Source organism: Schistocerca piceifrons, chromosome 3 (genome assembly GCF_021461385.2).
Source record: "Schistocerca piceifrons isolate TAMUIC-IGC-003096 chromosome 3, iqSchPice1.1, whole genome shotgun sequence".
Classification (NCBI taxonomy): domain Eukaryota; kingdom Metazoa; phylum Arthropoda; class Insecta; order Orthoptera; family Acrididae; genus Schistocerca; species Schistocerca piceifrons.
Window position 1 is genome coordinate 716,990,609 of NC_060140.1, and position 19,762 is coordinate 717,010,370.

General features: G+C 37.9%; 1 protein-coding gene across 1 annotated transcript in view; it reads right to left on the reverse strand.

The window, feature by feature from the left end:
• LOC124788990 (cytosolic carboxypeptidase Nna1) overlaps positions 1 to 19,762 on the reverse strand; it is a 580,471-nt gene that overhangs the window by 341,213 nt on the left and 219,496 nt on the right. The window contains exons 9-11 of the mRNA XM_047256278.1: positions 5,777 to 5,946; positions 1,231 to 1,390; positions 926 to 1,153 (exon numbers count right to left, since the gene is read on the reverse strand). Coding sequence (XP_047112234.1) covers positions 926 to 1,153; positions 1,231 to 1,390; positions 5,777 to 5,946 — 558 coding nt within the window. The remainder of the gene's footprint in view (positions 1 to 925; positions 1,154 to 1,230; positions 1,391 to 5,776; positions 5,947 to 19,762) is intronic.

Below are 19,762 nucleotides of genomic sequence, written 5' to 3' on the forward strand. Positions count from 1 at the left end.
AAAAAAGTTCAAAGAAGGGCAGCTAGTTTTTTATTATTGCAAAATAAGGGAGAGAGTGTCACAGATACAATATGTGATTTTGGGTGGCAACCATTGAAACAAAGGCCTGTTTCCCTGCGGCAACATCTTTTTGCAAAATTTCAATCTCCAAACTTCTCCTCTGAATGCAACAATATTTTGTTGATATGCATCTACATAGGCAGAGAATCTTGTAAATAAGCAATATCAGAGCTCATATGGAAAGATTTAAGGGTTCGTTTTTCCCATTTGCTGTTCAAAATGAAATGGTATAGAAACACAATGAAAGTTGTTCAATGAACCCTCTGCCAGGCACTTAAGTATGTATTGCAGAGCAGTCATATAGATGTAGATGCAGATGTAGAGAGTAAACTATGACTGAGAAAATGATGGCAATAAAATCTCTTTATAGCATTTCTTCTGACATCATATAGTTCAATGAATAGTTTCCTCTGTTCGCTTTAGCTTGCTTTATCAATAGAACTGTCACTTTCCACAGTTAAAAATCTTTGCTGCATTCTTGTATAAGGTACATTAAGTAAAACAATTTGGAAGCAGAAGAGGAAGAAAAAAAGAAAAACTGACAAAGAACTTGTTCAACTTCAGCATGTATGTAACGTGAACATAGAATCTGATACAACTGTCTTGTCAAAGAAATTCAGATATGAAGTTTTAGCATGAATAAAGAGAAATGTATGTCAGTGGAAGACACTTTACAGTAAAGTGAGGTGAAACAAAATTATAAAACTGATTGAAATTAGTATGTTTTCTATGTCATTGTGAAATTACACAACAAAGTAAAACATAATCTGACAGTAAAACTGATTTTATGCACTGCTTTCATTTTTAAATTACCCAGTTTTTCACAATTTTACTTCATATACCACATGCAAACTAGATAACTCACCTTGCTTGGTTCCTGGTCACAAAAATCCAACAATGTCTCACAAAAGTAACGACCCATCTGTTCATAATCTTGACTGTGGAAGTGAGTATCAGTACGGCTTCCGAGAGTTGAACCACCAAATGATGCCTCCATTGTATAGCTATTAGTAACTCCCATCATCCACACAACTACACGACCTGTTCCTTCCTTTGACCTTTGAATACGAAACTTGCAGTTCTCAAATGAGAACTGTTAAAAATGGTTTTGTAAAGATATGAATGTACTGCAAGTAATATTGTGCTATGGGAAGATTTCTAAAATATTACCTTATCAGCAGCATTCTTATGCAACATCAGAGGGAACACTTGTTCTTGCAGCCTTCTGTCCCCAATGCGTCTGCTTTCACATCCATACATAAATACATTGTGCTTTCGTGAGTGTGCATGAAGATCACAGTACATTTCAATTCCACATTCCTCAATCAGTCTAGTAATGAAGAAAGGTAATTGCAAATTTTGTAATTCAGAGTTATACTATGTAAGCAGAAAGCTCATGCTTCCCAATGACAAATAAATATGTTACTAGTTGTGCGGTGTCTAGATAGTGTCGTTGTTCCACAACTTTATACACTGTTATAGAAAGACTGCTGCAGTTGCTGATATAGTCTTTTTTTTTTTAAATCAACATTCAGTTTTTGGGCTTCACATCCAGGTCATTTTCAAGTAGATATTGTGTTGTGGTGAAGCGACATCAAGAATATATCAGCAACTGAAGTGGCTTGTCATTAATTAAATAAATGTGTAATAAATGAAGGTGAAAACAACTGCCACAACATTACATTCAAAGGAAACATTTTCTTATTTTCTTTGCTTGCAAATATTTTAAAAACAGTATCTAGATATCAGTGGGAGTTCTCTATTTATCATCCTTGATTCTACAAGTTTATGCATTTCATTCTGATCAGTTGGAGAGATTCAAATGAAAATCTTAGATATTTATTAAATGAAAACCATACACTGTTTGATAATTTTTTATGTGACCTACACTGTGCACAAAAAAATCTCTTGAAAACAAGACTCTAATTGCTATTTTTTACGCAAATGAATTGTGTCACACAACAAGAACTAACTTTTGCAACTGACACAAAAAAATGTATGTTACGCCAGAGAACAGAATTCCCCAATCAATATTTCTTTGATACTTAAAAGATAAGCATGATTTAATGAATATTTTTGAAGTGGATCTTTTTGTATCATTAAAATGATTATGGATATGACAATTTTTGAAGTTTATGATTTAAGTTAAACATATGTTCAACAAAATGATCAATCAGTGAGGAAAAAAAGCAGTAAAATATTTAGAAACAATATTTTTATTCATATACAAATAATGTTAGTTATGGCAGAAGGGATGGGACTGAGGTGACCCGAGAACTGATGATGGACACCAGGCTACTACCATGGTTAAATTATGTGGCAGTGGAAAGGGGATGGAGGTTCTTCTGGGAATCTGTGGCAGCTTGTTGATGCATTGGACTTGTTCTCCTCTGTACCCACATAAACACAGATATGAGGAATCAACAGGAAAGAAACACTATCCTGCAACAGTCTGCATCTGCTCTGAGTTTAGGTCAACACAAAAATGCAGCAGTGCCCGAGGAAATAACATAATTTTCCATAATATTGCATCCACCAAACAAACATAAGTTATACAGCAATTGCCTGAGCCACAGTAATACTAAAACTGGCTACATGAGAGATACACCAGACTCATGAGAAATCACATCCAGAAGTGTATGAGAATTGGGTAAAGAATAAAAACTCTATACTCCAGATTCTTGAGGGGAGATAGGGGTTGGGAGATGAGCAAGTGCCCTCACTTGCTGTTGATCTATTCTGGTGATATGTAAATTGGAATCCACCCGATACCAGTGGTGCACATCGGCCATTGAATATTCAAATGTAAAGGAGGACAGCAGTCAATTGCAGAAATCCATAATTTATTGCAGATCTATATTTAAACTACAACATAGTCATTATTGGTGCATTACCAGGAGAGTTATATAGGCACAAATAAATCAGAGCATAAACTTGAGACAACTGATATTAGCATCTATACATTTCTGCCATGTAAATGCCAGCATCAATTGTCTCAAGTTTACGCTCTGCCATGTTTGTGTCTATACTTCAGAGACTTACCCATTCTGTAAAGCAAGATAGGTGGCATTTTGTGACAGATCTGATGACATAATACAATTCTAATGCAGGTACAAATATTTTGGAAGACCATCAGCACATCTCTCTCACTAGTGGTAGCCAACTTATTTATACAGAGTTTCGAAGAGGAGGCACTTCAAGAGGCCGAATGGAAACCCGTATGTTTTTACCGATACGTGAACGACACGTTTGTCATCTTGCCCCACAGACCTGATCATTTGCAGACGGTTTTAGAACATCTAAATTCCGTCCACGACAACATACGGTTCACCATGGAGATCGAGAAGGAAGAGAAATTACCCTTTCTTGATGTACTCGTAGAGCAGAGATCAAATGGCACACTGGGTCATAGCGTGTACTGCTCAACGGGATGCTGAACACACTGGTTCATAGGGCATACTCGATATCGCATGACCAAAGTCTGCACAAAGAACTCAAACACCTAGAAAATGTGTTTCACAAGAACGAATACAGCAAACGACAGATTCAGACAGCCCTCAGACGATGGAAACACTGGCGAAATCCAGATGAAGAACAGTCTAAAGACGAGGAAACAAGCCTTGCCTTTCAACCGTATGCAGACAACGCAACATCAAAAATTGGGAGACTGCTAAAACAACACAAAATTGACATGGTCTTCCGACCACGATCCGAGATACGGGCCCTATTGGGGACAGTGAAAGACAGATTTGGCCACAAGAAAGTGGGTATATATAATATTCCATATGGTTGCAGCAAATAATACATTGGTCAACAATCCGAAGAGTCGAAGACCGCTGCAAAAAACACCAACACCACACACGCCTGGGCCAGCCCACCAAATCAGCACTGGCAGAACACTGCTTGGAAACTGGACACAACGCGAAATACAAAGAGATCAAGATTCTGGCACCTACCAGTTTCTACTAGCACAGCATCTTCAAGGAGGCCATTGAAATTCACGTAATGGACAGTCTCATAAACGGAGACACAGGTTTTCAACTAAGCAAGGGATGGCAACCATTACTTAACTCCATCAAGGAGTCACGCCACAAGCGGACACAAGGCCCTCCTATGACTGCCGTAGAGGACACTCCATGAGATTCTGCATCTTCCACCACCCGGCGCGACGCCAGGGTGGGCGCGAACCTGGGTCAACGCCCGCAAATGGATTGTTGACAGTCGCAATTGAAGCATCAGCACTCGCAAATGGAATGTCGACGGCCGCAACTGGAAGTTTGGTGGCTGCAATCAGACCGTCAGCGCAGGGAATTGAAGCCCGACTGACAATGAGCAGACATACCATTCCATCAGAACCACCTGATGATGGCGGAAAGGTTATTCGCTGAAATATTGTGGGACTTCAACGATCACATCCGGCTGGACACTTGAGAGCCCTGGAAACAACACCATCAGCACACTTCATTGTACGATGAGTTCCAAAGCAAACAAGTCCAACCTGTTCCCATGTTGACCCACAACATCATCATTTATGATTTTGGTGGTCACGGGATTATCAAGATTAGACTGTGAATCAACAGAAGTGTGTCGCCAATTCAGATGGATCACATCAATGGTTGTGTTCAGAAACACCATCATCCAAGTGAATGGATGCTTGAAGCATGCACCATGTCACTGCCACAAGCCTGGAGCAGATCAGCATCAGCCAAGTGAATGGCTGCTTGAAACATGCACCATGTCACTGCCAAAAACCTGGAGTGGAGCAGTGTTATGCTATGAGAGACATTCACATGGGCTTCCATGGAACCTGTGGTAATAATCAAAGGCACCATGACAACTGCGGACTACACAAGCATTAGGCCCTACTGCTGAATACCTGCATCCCTTAATGCTTGATGTACTCTTCAGTGGGTATACAATCTTCCAGCAGGACAATTGTCTGTGTCACAGGGTCAGAATCAAATTTCAGTGGTCAACTCATGTTGATTCATTAATCACCAGATTTGCCATACATGAACCAAATGGAACACATCTGGGATACTATTGAGCATCTGCTCTACATCCACAAACCACAGCTTTATAATTTAGGGGAATTGTACAACCTCTGTGTAGACATCTGGTGCCACATACCTTGAGAAACCTATCAAGGACTTATCAAAACTATCTTGTGCAGATTTGCTGCTATAGTGCTTTGCAAACATGGACCAACATGTTATTTAAGAATGTAGTCACATTGTTTTGATTCAGCACTGTATGTGCATATTGTGTTGCTGATGAGATATTCCATTCAAAACATAACATAATAGTGACAAGTGAAAAGTATAAAAAAATATTAAATTGTATTTACGTAATCCAACAACAACAGTAAACTAAGCAGTAGAAGCAAGGAACACACCAGAATTTACAGTGATCAACAGCTACAAATCACTAAGTGTTGCCTTGTTGGCAGTTTCCACAAGCAGGCCACTGACTGTACATTTAAAATATTTTGATACACATAATTACATATTATAATAAAGAGTTTTGTATACTGTTCACACAAACCAAATTGATACTTGGCATGATGGTTGATGGGAATGATCATAAATGGGAAGCGCCTTTATGGTTGCTGCCATCAGCCACCTCACTGAGTGTCAAATTAGTGTGTGCAGACAGTATCAAGTAACTTCCTCAGAGAATATCCCAGTGTACCTTAAATATGTGTCAAAGCACTCACCGTCTTATCATTAATTTTGTGTGCCATACTGGTGGGTATGTTTCTCTAATCACAGTCCTGTATTGACGATTTAAGTCACGCCCAGTAAGTGAACACCTATTGTTCCCAACAATCACTCCATCAGGATTCAACATCGGCACCAGTTTAAAAATAAATTTTTCCCTGAGCTCCTGAATTTGAGAGAAAAAACAATAATGCATTTATGTCATAATGAAACTGGAATAAATAACACGGTGTCAATGGTAACAGAAAAAGGGTACAAAATAATGAATTTCGAGATTTTGGTTTAAGATCAGAGACACTACACCAAGCTACTCATAAATGATATAGGTATGTTCTGTTTCTTTGAATGGGAGTTCACAGTGATTTATCACTGCAGCTGCAACCTGATTATTTTTGATTACTTTTTCTGTGCCCTTTTCTTTCTCCTACACTGTTTTTATATTTCAAAAACAGAATTTACCTACAATAATTTATTTTGCATTGTCATCAGCATCAGTATAGTACATTCAGAAATGAGCGGATTCATCTACATGAAGGAGTTTAATGAAGAACTTTCAAGGAAATGGAATGAGTCAAGCTAAATATTGAAAAGCAGAAGCAACTGATGACAAATACATTAATAATTAACTACAGTTAATTTTTGTGAATATTCAAAGTAAGTTTAGCATAGTAAAATTAACAGAAAATGAGACTTTGTCAGTTAAAGCATCTCCTCAAATAATGTAGTTGCATCAGTAACGCAATCAAAGTTTTTTAAAATGTCTTTTAAAGTCATTGGAACGTCATTCACTTATGTTAAAAACATAATCGGTACCAGTACTGAATTATGATATTATATTATTATTACCAAGACAGATATCACTAATCCCATTATATTTTCTTTTCCTTTTTTTCTTACTACTGCCAGCCTAAAGGGCTTTTAACTTCATTTGATAGTTTTTGCCTGCTCATCCATCCAAAATAATGAATTCACTATGCATTTTCTTCCAATCTTCTAACCATTTATTGTCAGTTTTTTTTAAGGCTCTCTATAAATCTCTAATTTGTTACTAGAGTTCCAAAGGGTAGAAAATTTATTACAATTTCTTTTGTTGAGTTTATGTCTTGTAAATCTTATCCAATTTCTTCTAAGCCACTGAGTTTGATCATCTTTGAATTAATAATAAAGGTAAGTCTCTTGGTGAATGTATTGTCATTTAATAAATATCTTCACAGAATTTCAAGCTTATCTTGTGCACAGTATTAGGGAGCTAATCTATCAGTGTGTAGAGGTCACACATGTTCTCCACTTCATGCAAATGTCAGTTTATTGTGTGGGGCCATATATTTTTGTAACAATTTCCCACCCCTGTTTTTCAGTTCCGCAACACCAAGAGCTATGTTCTCTAGAGCATATACTGCTCTCAGTGAAAGAACTGTCTTGTAATGTCACAAGTCGCTATTGTGCAATATTACTTTCTGGATGTAGTAGTTCCACATAATTTTAAATGTCTTTTGAAGTTCAATGGCTCTTCCTAACTTTGAGCTACTGTATTATTTTAGTGGAAATATGATCTTTCAGAGGAATCTGAAGAAAGATAGCTATAAAATTTTCTTCAGTAGAACTTTTCTGGTGTTTTGATACAAATTTTGCATGTAATAGTTTCTTGTAAGACATCCAGAGTCCTGCCTCTGTTGATGTCCTGTGCAATTTTTCTGTGGCATATTTAATTCTTCCATATCTTAGCAATAATTTTTAAATCATCAGCAATGGCTGAGCATTTAATGTTGACTCTGTATCCAGAATATCTTAGGTACATACATTTGATGTCTTTTTCCAGTCTGTTACAACACTGTGCAGAACTAAGTTAAACAGTAGGGAAAAGGGAAAGGGGGCTGAAATCATCTCCTTGTCAAACACCAAGGCCATTCAGTTTTGATGCAGCCTTTGGCAGATTCATAGATTCATTCTTTGAGCTTCATGTCCACTCCGAGATCTTCTGGAGTATCAAAAATAGTCTGTTTGTTGACAGCCATAGGCCTCTTTCATGACCACAAAGAAGGCAAGGAATGGCAGATCTTTCATTTCATCTCCATGTTATCTATCTGTTTGGCACATGATCAACCTTTCCTGAATCCTGCTTGTTAGTCATCAATCACATGATCAGTCAGTTCTTCCAAACAGTGCAACACTAGAAGCAGTCAATATGAGTCTGTTCAAAAAATTCTAGAACTTTGTCTCTAAAATCTTTCTATGCTTACCTTTTACTTATTGTGCATGGTCTCCTTCAAAATACTCTCCTCCACAATTGATACACTGCTCTCAACACTGTTTCCACTTCCGGAAGCAGTCATGGTAGCCGTCTGAAAACTTTTTTTTATCTCATCTATCATTGCAAATCTACTTCCTTGAATGGGATTTTCAATCTTGGGAAAAAAAAGTCTGCAAGTGCCGGGTCTTGAGAGTACAGAAGATGAGGCAGCATGGCGATTTTGTTTTTTGTGCAATAGTGACGCACCAACAAGAATGAAAATGGGGGTGTGTTATTGTGGTGCAAGAGCCATGAATTGTCTTGCCACATTTTAGGGTGTTTCCTTATCACGTTTTCTTGCAGTCATCACAACAAGTAGTACCATCAATTACTGGTTTGTCCCTGTGGCACGAATTCATGATGAACTAATCCCTCAAACTCAAAGAAAACTATCAGCATAGCTTTGACATTTGACCTGACCTGATGAACTTTTTTTGGTCTTGGAGAGCCTTTCTCAAGCCACTGTGAAGATTGAACCTTGGTATCAACATCACAACTGTAGATCCACATCTCATCACCGATTATGATTCTCTTAAGGAAAATCTTGTTCTCACTTGTGTGATCCAAAAACTCTTTACAGATTGTGAGGCGAATGTCTTTCTAGTTTTGATTCATGAGCCATGGAATGAACTTGGTGGCAACATGATGCATTCCAAGATGCTTCGACACGATTTCATAATATGATCCAACTGAAATATTACATTCTTCTGCAATATCTTGGACAGTCAGTCTTTGATTGACATGCACAATTTCATTGATGTTCCTTGGATGAGCATAATTGGTAGACGAACAAGTGGCATCTTTAACTTCCATGTGGACCATTCATAACACCAAGTATGGTTTAAGCACCCATCACCATAGGCTTCCTGCATCATTTGGTGTGTGTCTGCAAGTGTTTCCCTGTGGAGACACGTTGCTCCTCTAACTATATCATCTCAAAATTTGCAAACTGTGTGACACAATGTTCTACTAAATACAGCATTGAACAATAACTAACAGACATACAACAATCAAACTTCCAGAAGTTACACATTAAACACAGGCATGTGCAGGAATGCATACTACATTATGATCCAACACACCATCAGCATGAAATATGAATGTTCTGGAATTTTCTGAACATACCTCATACAAACAGTTTGAAATCTTGTCTATATAATGACAATATTTTTTCATAAGTTCTGTGACTTTAATTTGTTTTAACAGAGACTGTTTGGCAGAAATCAAAGACCTGTAACTACATTCATTGCTCTTTTTCTCACTGTATATCTAAAAACTCAATGGCCTTGCCCCACTGGTCACGCCAGTTCCCATCGGTTCTGTGACTTTAATTTGTTTTAGCAGAGACTGTTTGGCAGAAATCAAAGACCTGTAACTACATTCATTGCTCTTTTTCTCACTGTATATCTAAAATGTCAATGGCCTTGCCACACTGGTCACACCAGTTCCCATCAGATCACCGAAGTTAAGTGCTGTCAGGCTGGGCTAACACTTGGATGGGTGGCCATCCAGTCTGCCAAGCACTATTGGCAAGCGGGGTGCACTCAGCCCTTGTGAGGCAAACTGTGGAGCTACTTGACTGAGAAGCAGCGGCTCTGGTCTCGTAAACTGACATATGCCCGGGAGAGCAGTGCGCTGGCCACATTCCCCTTCACATCTGCATCCAGTGATGCCTGTGAGCTGAGGACGGTATGGCGACTGGTCTGTACCATTGGACTTTCATGGCCTGTTCGGGCGGAGTTTAGTTTAGTTAGTATATCTAAAACTCTGGCACCGCTCTTGGGTGATTTACACATATATGTAGCCTGAGAGTACTGGAACTGTTTAGGTGTGCTGCATGTCACAGGAGTGTGATGCTTCAATGTATGTTGAAGCTTTACCTATAGTGATTTGTTGTATATGAGTCATGGACAGATATTGAAAAGTTTTAAGACAAGGAATTAATGGGATACTTACATCTGCTGAAATTTTTAGTTCTACACATGCAACTACAATTATCATTTCTGAGACAGAAACTCATACATGGAGTGGAAGAAGCTGTCCAAAAGAAATGATTTTAAGCTAGATCTAAAACTTGATCTGCTACCTGCCAGACACTTTATGTTGTTGGGCAAATGATCAAAGATTTTTATTGCTGAATAATGTACTCCTTTTTGAGCAACTGACAGCTTCAATAACCGATAGGAAAGGTCATTTTTCCCTCTAGTGTTGTACATATGAGCATCACTTTTCTTCACAATTTGAGATGGGTTATTTGTAACGAATTTCATTAGCGAACATATGTACTCTGTTGTTGCAGTTAAAATATGTAACTCCTTCAAAAGGTGCCTACATGACATCCTTGGGTGAACACCACTAATTATTCTCACTGCTCTCTTTTGTGCAATAAATATTTTATGTCTAAGTGGTGAGTTACCACAGAAAACTATTCCATTTAACATTATTGAGTGGAAATATGCAAAGTACGTTAGGAGGCTGATCTGTTTATTACCAAGACTAGCGATTATATGAAGAGCGAAAGAAGCTGAACTTAGTTGTTTGAGAAGCTCAGTAATATGCTTCTTCCAGTTCAAGTTGTCATCAATGTGAACACCCAAAAATTTGGAGAAATCTACCCTGTTAACTGAGCCATGTTCATATGCTACATCAGTTGTTGGTATGACTCTATTTGGTGTACAGAACTGGATATAGTGAGTTTTTTTTTTTTTTTCAAAATTGAGGGAGAGTCAATTTTCTGAGAACCACCTAATAATTCTTTGAAAGACATCTTTAACAATATCTTCAATTGCTTTTTCTAATGACACTCCCTTGGAACATGCTCAAAGTTACTTTAGAATTTTAAGATTTCTCTCCATTAAATCAAGCATGACACACTATGCTCTGTTTGTCACTGATCACCTGTTCTACATTAAATGAGTCAAAAAGTTCAGGCCTGTTTGTAGTCAAGAGATCTAAGATGTTACCTTCATGAGTCAGTTCTCTGATTAACTGACTCACAGTAATTTTCAGAGAAGGCATTTAGAATGATTTCAACGATTCCCTCTCCCCACTACTTACTCTGATCATTTATGTCTTCCAGTCTGTAATCGGTAAGTTTAAATTTCCCTGTAATATGACACAATGACTAGAAAATTTATGTAGAACCATCTCCAAATTGAGTCTCAACAGTTCTGTCACTACTGTTCCTGGGAAAGGAGGCACATATGCATCTTACACTGTGACAATTATTGAACTACACGAAGAAGAAGAAAAAATAATAATAAAAATAAAAAATAAAGTAATTTCATTACAAACTGCGGCGTGCACACACTTCATTCAAAATATAAATGCAACTGTAGATCTTGGGATGAAGGTTATGACATGCTTGACATGCCTGTCATCCTTGGCGATGATGTGTCACAGATGAATAGAGAAATTTTGCATGTTACGCTGTAGTGTCAGAATATCGATGCTGTCTTCCTGAATGGCTGTTTTCAGCTCAGCAGTGGTTTTAGGGTTATTGCTGTACACCTTGTCTTTAATATAGCTCCACAAAAAGGAGCCACATGTTTGGATTGGGAGAATATGGATGCCCATGCCAGTGGTGTCTGGGTATCCCAGAGCCAGAATGCAGTCCCCAAAGTGCTCCTCCAGGACATGAAACACTCCTCTGCTTTGATGGGGTTGAGATCCACCTGGCATTAACCACATCTCATCGAAATCAAGTTCACTTTGGATAATGAGGATGAAATAATCTTCAAAACCTTCACGTAACATTTGGCAGTCATTGTGCCATCAAGGAATATCACACCGATTATTGGGCTTCCTCGCTAAACAAAACCATATTCACATCAAAGTCCTGTTCATCAATACCTGGGCAGCAGTGTTGCTGCAACACGATCACTGTTCCATGGCCCTGGGAATTAATGGCTGATAGGTTTGAATTTTGAATGGGAAGAGGTACAGGTCTTCAACAACAATTTGGTCCAGTGTCTCCCAGTTGATTCCCACCTACTGTACAGCTAGTCTGATCGATTTCCTGGGCCTGGTTTGAAACATGATGGCTGTCTTCTCATAGTTTCCAGGCATTTTCACCCTTTTTGGACAACTGACATTGCCAACAATGTCATCACAAACACTACACGTTCTCTCAAACTTGTGAATCAAATTCTTGATTGTTAGCACACTTGGGCTGGTTGTCTTCAGCTTGGATTCGGCTGCAGACTTCCTTTGAGCCACAGTTAGGCTGTTATTGCTCGCATAGTAGGCTTTCAAAAGTGCTATACACTCAGGCACACTGCACAGTGACATCTTCATGTGCAAATGGCCGACAATATAAAGGTGTGTGTGCATGGGGATACTAATTCCCATCATGCGCCAGGGCCAACAATGTAGTTTGAATGTCCTAATGCAAACTGTTCAGAAGTTATGATGATTTTATTTCATATAGTTCAATATTTGTCACCCTGCATTATCTTATTTGATCAAATTTTAATATGTATTTTCACCCATATTATTTCTTATACAGAATGCATATTAACCCCACTGGATATTATTGCATTATTTATGGCAATAGAAACACCTCCACCACTTGCATTCAGCCTGTATTTGGGATATACATTCCAAACCAGAATTAAGAATTTCATTGTTATTCGCACCTTGTTTCAGCCAGATTTCTGTCCCTCGCACTATGTGGGCTTTATTACCATTTATAAGTAAGACAATTTCTGGGTCTTTTTCATGAAAATTCTTGCGCTTAGCTAATACTATACCAAAATTTTCATTCTTCAGTGTGCTATGATAAATCAAGTGGGCTGATACTCTCCCCTCTTTGAAATCAAAACATAAGTTACTGAAAGTGGACAGTTACGAACAGTTTTCAGTTAGTTAGACCAGTTACTAGCAGAGTGACAGAAGTGACAGTTTCATATGATTTGACTTTAATAAACACTATGGTGGGAACACTAACAAAAAAATTCTGAACTGGAGAAATATGTTTTTCTTTTGTGATGAATACTAATAAACAAACATCACACAAAATTTTTGTGTATGTCACATCAGGTGCAGTTACTGTGTGCAGTCTGATCTCCATGGCCAGAGACAGTGCTCATGTAGCTATGATTTGTGCTTGTGTGAATGTGTGTGTGTGTTTTCTACTTCTGAAGAAGGCTTTTTGACCAAAAGCTCAAATGTATAGCAGTCTTTTTGCTGTGCCTGGCTGTGACTCAGTGTCTCCTCTATATGGTGTGTAACAACCCAATCTTTTCATAATAATGTCATTATTCCATCCTGGGTTTTCCATTGTTTAAAATTGTTGTTTCTTATTTATAATTTTAAAATCACCTCAAATAGTATATGAAGCCATGAACTTGCAACTATGGACAAATAATGACTACAAGATAATTATATTCACAGGAGTTTTAGATTTGAGAGTCTGCAGATGAGAGCTCCTGGATCACACCAAAAGAATATCCAAAGTAGATCTCAGCAGTTGTAATCAAAGATGACACATCAGTCTTAACTAAAAATGATGCCCTAGGAGAAAATTTCATATAGTCTGCAAAATATATTAAAGAACCTTGAAGCCTGCTTTCATCAAAATAATGTAAAACTGAATATTACAAAGGCTGTTTACAACTAAATTGCCAAAAATGATAGACATAAGAATAACTTGGGATGACCAGGAAATGACTGAAGCAAGCACGTCGAAGTTCCTAGGCATACATCTCAATAAATATATTGATTAAAAAGCAGATATAGATTGTTTATCAAATAAATCAAATTATTTACACTTTACAAAGTGTATATGATCTTACGGGTGGCAAAAAGATTATATAACACAGCTACTTTGAGTCAGTTACTCAATAAATATGATTTTCTAGGCAAACTCATCTGACATCACAAGGCTATTAATGATGCAGAAAAAAAAAGAAAAAAAACACATTCATTGAGCAGCAGAGACTCAAGAGAGGCTTGTGCTGTTTTATTTAAAAATGCCAAGAGTGCCTTCATTGCAAATATTATAACTTTATTTTCTTGTACAATGACAGCCACACACTCAAAATTTTCCATTTCAAGCACAACTACAACTTTCACTACACATAAAATTTCAGATTACTCTCACACCATTAAAAACTTTTCTAAAAATTAGAAATCATCTAAAAGGTAGAAATATATTTAATAGGAAGATTCAGTCTCTGAAAGCATTCGTCTCTAACATATTAACAGTCAAGTTCTACTATCCCACTGCAGAATGTATGGAGAACAAAGTTACTGTCTGAGATAAAAAATGGTACATTTATCTGTACACTGTTGTCATTATAAATGCAACTGTAAAATGCTGAATAACTTTTCATTGAAATTATTTATTGCTCAATACAGCAAATCAAATAATCTAAGAATTGTATTTTAAGTATTGAATATTTCTAGGAAAATACTACAAAATATGATATCTTAAATGACAAGTTTTTAGGAAAGTATATCACATGTATTGGGATCCATTTATAAGACACTATGTGACCTTTTCTAGAGTAGTGCTCCATTGTTTCAAGCCCTTATGATATAGGCATGACAGAAGACAATCAACAAACCAGGAGACTTTCTGTACTAGGCAACAATCCAACATTTCAAATGGTTCCATCATATATTGCTACAAGTGAACTGTAGGCATCAGCCAAAACTATTGTTTATGAAGGAGAAAATGATACAGTAATATGAGAAAAGCAGTCCTGTGTGCATGAAGTACATCAAATGAAAATACGGCCCAAAAATTCATGTGCATGTAGTATGAACATTAAAAACAATAATGTATCTTGCATTTCCAATAATCTCACAATGAATCAGACAGGCCAAAAATCTGTAGATAAATTTAAATGGAAGTCGGTAATGTTCTGTAAAAGGGAAGACAAGACAAAAACTAGGCAAGGGAACAAAATTGAATTTCTCAAAGTAGGCGAACTGCTGTTGGGTTATTCCGTGCCAAGTCATGGAAGGCACCTCATCTATGATCTAAGATTTGGATGAAATTTGGCTTATTTGTTCTCCCTATGGAGATAAGCAACCATACCAAGTTTTAGAATTTTATCTGCGTCTGTTTCAATTTTATGGCACTTCAAAGATTAAATGTATTGTTGTTTTTACCATTGTGACTGCACAAAATTACACTTGCTAACATTCTGAACACAAAAAAAGATTTTTAGTCACCATCTGAACAATGTGAAATCTGGAGTTTCTATACTCTATAATATATCGATTGTAGGATAAAATATCTTACAACTTTGCATATAACCATCAAGATGGGGAAAAAAATTACTCCTTACGCTTTTTATTTTATGAAAATTGAAGTTAGAGAGAGGAAAAAGGAAGGAAAGGAACCATTGGTATCAGCTGCATCAGGACTTTACGCAGAATGAGCAACAGTGAGTGAAAACATGTGCCAGGCCAGGATTCGAACCCGGGATTTCCAGCTTACTAGGCAGTCGCATTAACCACTGCATCATCTGGACACAATGTTTATTGCAAATGTGTGGACTATCTTGACATGCTCCCCAGCTGATTCACATTCCTACCTAGCATCACTTATCCTTGTGAATTTGCATTCACGCTGAAGATTGCCATCAGTGTGAATCAATTATATGAATTCGGGGTGACTGTTCTTTCTGACATGCCCAAAACAACAACCACCATGTATTCATATAATTGATTTGCCTTGATGGTTAATGAATTCACAACCTTCAGTGCCAATGCACAATTACATTCTGTCTCCTGTGGGAATCTAAAAATAGCGAGCATAGAGGACATGGATTGGGACTGCAGATGGGGCGTTTGAAAAGTCCATGCAAAGTCTGAGAGATGGCACCACTGGTGTCTATCAAGGTCATGTTTAGTTAGTAGCATCTTTGGAAAGAAAGCACACCAAGAGTCAGCCATATTGGTCTATTTCTTTGTGTTTGGCATTCATGTGAATCAAGGAAGTGAAGTGATTGTCAAAAAATGGACAAAAAAGAATTTCGTGTGGTGATTAAACATTACTTTATGAAAGGCAAAACGCCTCAGGAGACTAAAGAGAAGCTTGATAAACATTATAGTGACTCTGCACCTTCCATTAGAACAGCTTATAAGTGGTTTCAAAATTTTCAGAGTGGCCACATGGGCACAAGTGATGCTGGACGTTCTGGATGCCCTATGGAGATTATGATTCCAGAAATCATTGATAAAATCCATGATATGGTGATGGATGATAGAAGAGTTAAGGTGTGTGAGATTGCTAGTGCTGTGGGCATCTCGAATAAATGGGTACATAATATTTTGCATAAACATTAGGACATGAGAAAGCTATCCGCAAGATGGGTTCTGCGATTGCTCACCCTTGACCAAAAACGGAATCGTATGAAATGTTGCAAGGATGGTTTGCAGCTATTCAGGAAAAATCCACAGGACGTTAAGATCGTTTCGTCACTGTGGATGAAACATGGATACATTACTATACTCCTGAGACCAAACAACAATCTAAACAATAGGTTACCAAGGGAGAATCTGCACCAAAAAGGCGAAGACCATTCCTTCGGCTGGAAAGGTTATGGTGACTGTCTTTTGGGATTCGAAAGGCATAATTCTCATCAACTATCAGGAAAAGTGTAAAACTATTACAGGTAAATATTATTCATCATTATTGGACCGTTTGAAAATTGAGCTGCAAGAAAAACACCGGCAATTGGACCACAAAAAAGTTCTTTACCATCACGACAATGCACCAGCACACAATTCATCAGTTGTGGTCGCAAAATTAATGGAAATAGGATTCCAACTCGTTTCACATGCACCCTATTCTCCAGACTTGGCTCCCTCGAACTACTAGTTGTTCCACAATTTGAAGAAATGGCTGGTGGGACAAAGATTTTATTCAAACGAGGAGGTGATTGCAGCAACTAATAGCTATTTTGCAGATTTGGACAATTCCTATAATTCAGAAGGTATAACCAAATTAGAACAGCGTTGGATGAAGTGTATAAGTCGAAAAGGAGACTATGTTGAAAAATAAAAATAGTTTACCCCAAACACGTAAGTAGTATTTATTTTTGCACGGACTTTTCAATCGCCCTTCGTACATGGGAATGTTGGCTGGTCGAGGGGTGTACCGAGATACTCTGCACAATTGTCACAAACACTGTGTATGGTTGGCATAGAGGCTAACACCTAGTAAGCTGTAGATCCCAGGTTCGAATCCTGGTCCAGCACACATTTTCACTCGTCATCACTGAACCCGCATAATGTTTCGCTTCAGCAGAAACTCAATAGTTCCTTCCCCTTCCTTTCCTTTCTTCCCCCTCCACCTTCAATTGACATAAATGTATCACATTTGTATATTCTGCAGGGTGTCTATTCTTCAGACATGTTCAAAAGAACAGGCGCCACGCGTATTATCTTTTTATGAAAAATAAATAAATAAAAAGGATCACCATCACATTGATTTCACATAAAGGGAGAGCAAAAATCTTATTTTTTTGCAAAATAATTCTCAAAGTGTGGATAATCATTGGGAAAAATGAAATTACCAAGATTTTTGTTCATTTGTTAACTTAAATTTTTTAAAATACTGTTACCTGAGCCTGTCCCTTCTATGAGTTTAATCACTCAAAATTACTGTTAGGTCAATGGTAATTCATTCAGGACCATTGAAATTTCAATGGTTTCTTTTAATATCTCAAGAAAAAATTAAAAACTATTATTTGTTACAAAAACAAAAAAACAAAGGAAATAATTCCATTTGGATTATTTTGGAGTAAAAAGATGGGTGGGGGGTTCATTCTTTTCCCTTTATGTGATATTCATTGTAATGTTGAAACACATTTTTGGACAATAAATTACACAAATATAAATAATAAGGAAGGGCAAACCTACATTTCTAGCATTTGTAGACTTAGAGAAAGCTTTTGACAATGTTGACTGGAATACTCTCTTTCAAATTCTGAAGGTGGCAGGGGTAAAATACAGGGAGAGAAAGGCTATTTCCAATTTGTACAGAAAGCAGATGGCAGTTATAAGAGTCGAGGGACATGAAAGGGAAGCAGTGGTTGGGAAGGGAGTGAGACAGGGTTGTAGTCTCTCCCCGATGTTATTCAATATGTATATTGAGCAAGCAGTGAAGGAAACAAAAGAAAAATTCGGAGTAGGTATTAAAATCCATGGAGAAGAAATAAAAACTTTGAGGTTTGCCGATGACATCGTAATTCTGCCAGAGACAGCAAAAGACTTGGAAGAGCAGTTGAACGGAATGGATAGTGTCTTGAAACAAGGATATAAGATGAACATCAACAAAAGCAAAACGAGGATAATGGAATGTAGTCAAATTAAGTCGAGTGATGCTGAGGGAATTAGATTAGGAAATGAGACACTTAAAGTAGTAAAGGAGGTTTGCTATCTGGGGAGCAAAATAACTGATGATGGTCGAAGTAGAGAGGACATAAAATGTAGACTGGCAATGGCAAGGAAAGCGTTTCTGAAGAAGAGAAATTTGTTAACATCGAGTATAGATTTAAGTGTCAGGAAGTCATTTCTGAAAGTATTTGTATGGAGTGTAGCCATGTATGGAAGTGAAACATGGACGATAAATAGTTTAGACAAGAAGAGAATAGAAGCTTTCAAAATGTGGTGCTACAGAAGAATGCTGAAGATTAGATGGGTAGATCACATAGCTAATGAGGAAGTATTGAATAGGATTGGGGAGAAGAGAAGTTTGTGGCACAACTTGACCAGAAGAAGGGATCGGTTGGTAGGACATGTACTGAGGCATCAAGGGATCACCAATTTACTATTGGAGGGCAGTGTGGAGGGTAAAAATCGTAGGGGGAGACCAAGAGATGAATACACTAAGCAGATTCAGAAGGATGTAGGTTGCAGTAGTTACCGGGAGATGAAGAAGCACGGGATAGAGTAGCATGGAGAGCTGCATCAAACCAGTCTCAGGACTGAAGACCGCAACAACAATGATAAAATGGAGCTCTTCCAGGGTGGGGCAAGCAGTTTCCACACTCCTAGGCCACAGATTTGTTGTATCAAGTGCAACTGGAAACAGTGCCTCGGCACAGCAAGTGACCCATTAATAATAATAATGAATAGTCAGGGATGTGACAGCCACACCAGTCAACCAAGCAATATGGGACAGTGTGTATCTGCTACATGTTCAGGCATCCACTGCAGCACCTTCTGGTACTACCCAGTTCTCCTACTTGGACTTGGTACTTCTGCACTGATTGCAGCAGCTGCCAACTCCTGCCGTGGAGGGAAGCGGAATGAGACACAGGCAGCATGGCTGCCCACATTTCCATGCTGGTGGAGACACGTATACATCAAGCGTCATCATACACTGTGCCAAGTTTCACTAACAGAGGCTGACATGCCCAGCAAGTGATTTAGCAGTCTTGCTAGCTCCATCCATGAATGACCATGCTGACATCTACATCCACATGATTACTATGCAGTTCACAATTAAGAGCCACAGAGGGTTCATCAAACCATCTTCAAGCTATTTCTCTACCATATCACTCTTGACAAACAGCACACAGGAATAATGAACATTAAATCTTTCCATATAAGCTCTTTCTTCTCTTATTTTATTATGATGGTCATTTCTCCCTATGTATGAGATCCCATGGGACATCTTGCTGCAATGAAAAAACTCTTTGTTTTAATGATGGTTGCTACAATTCGCATA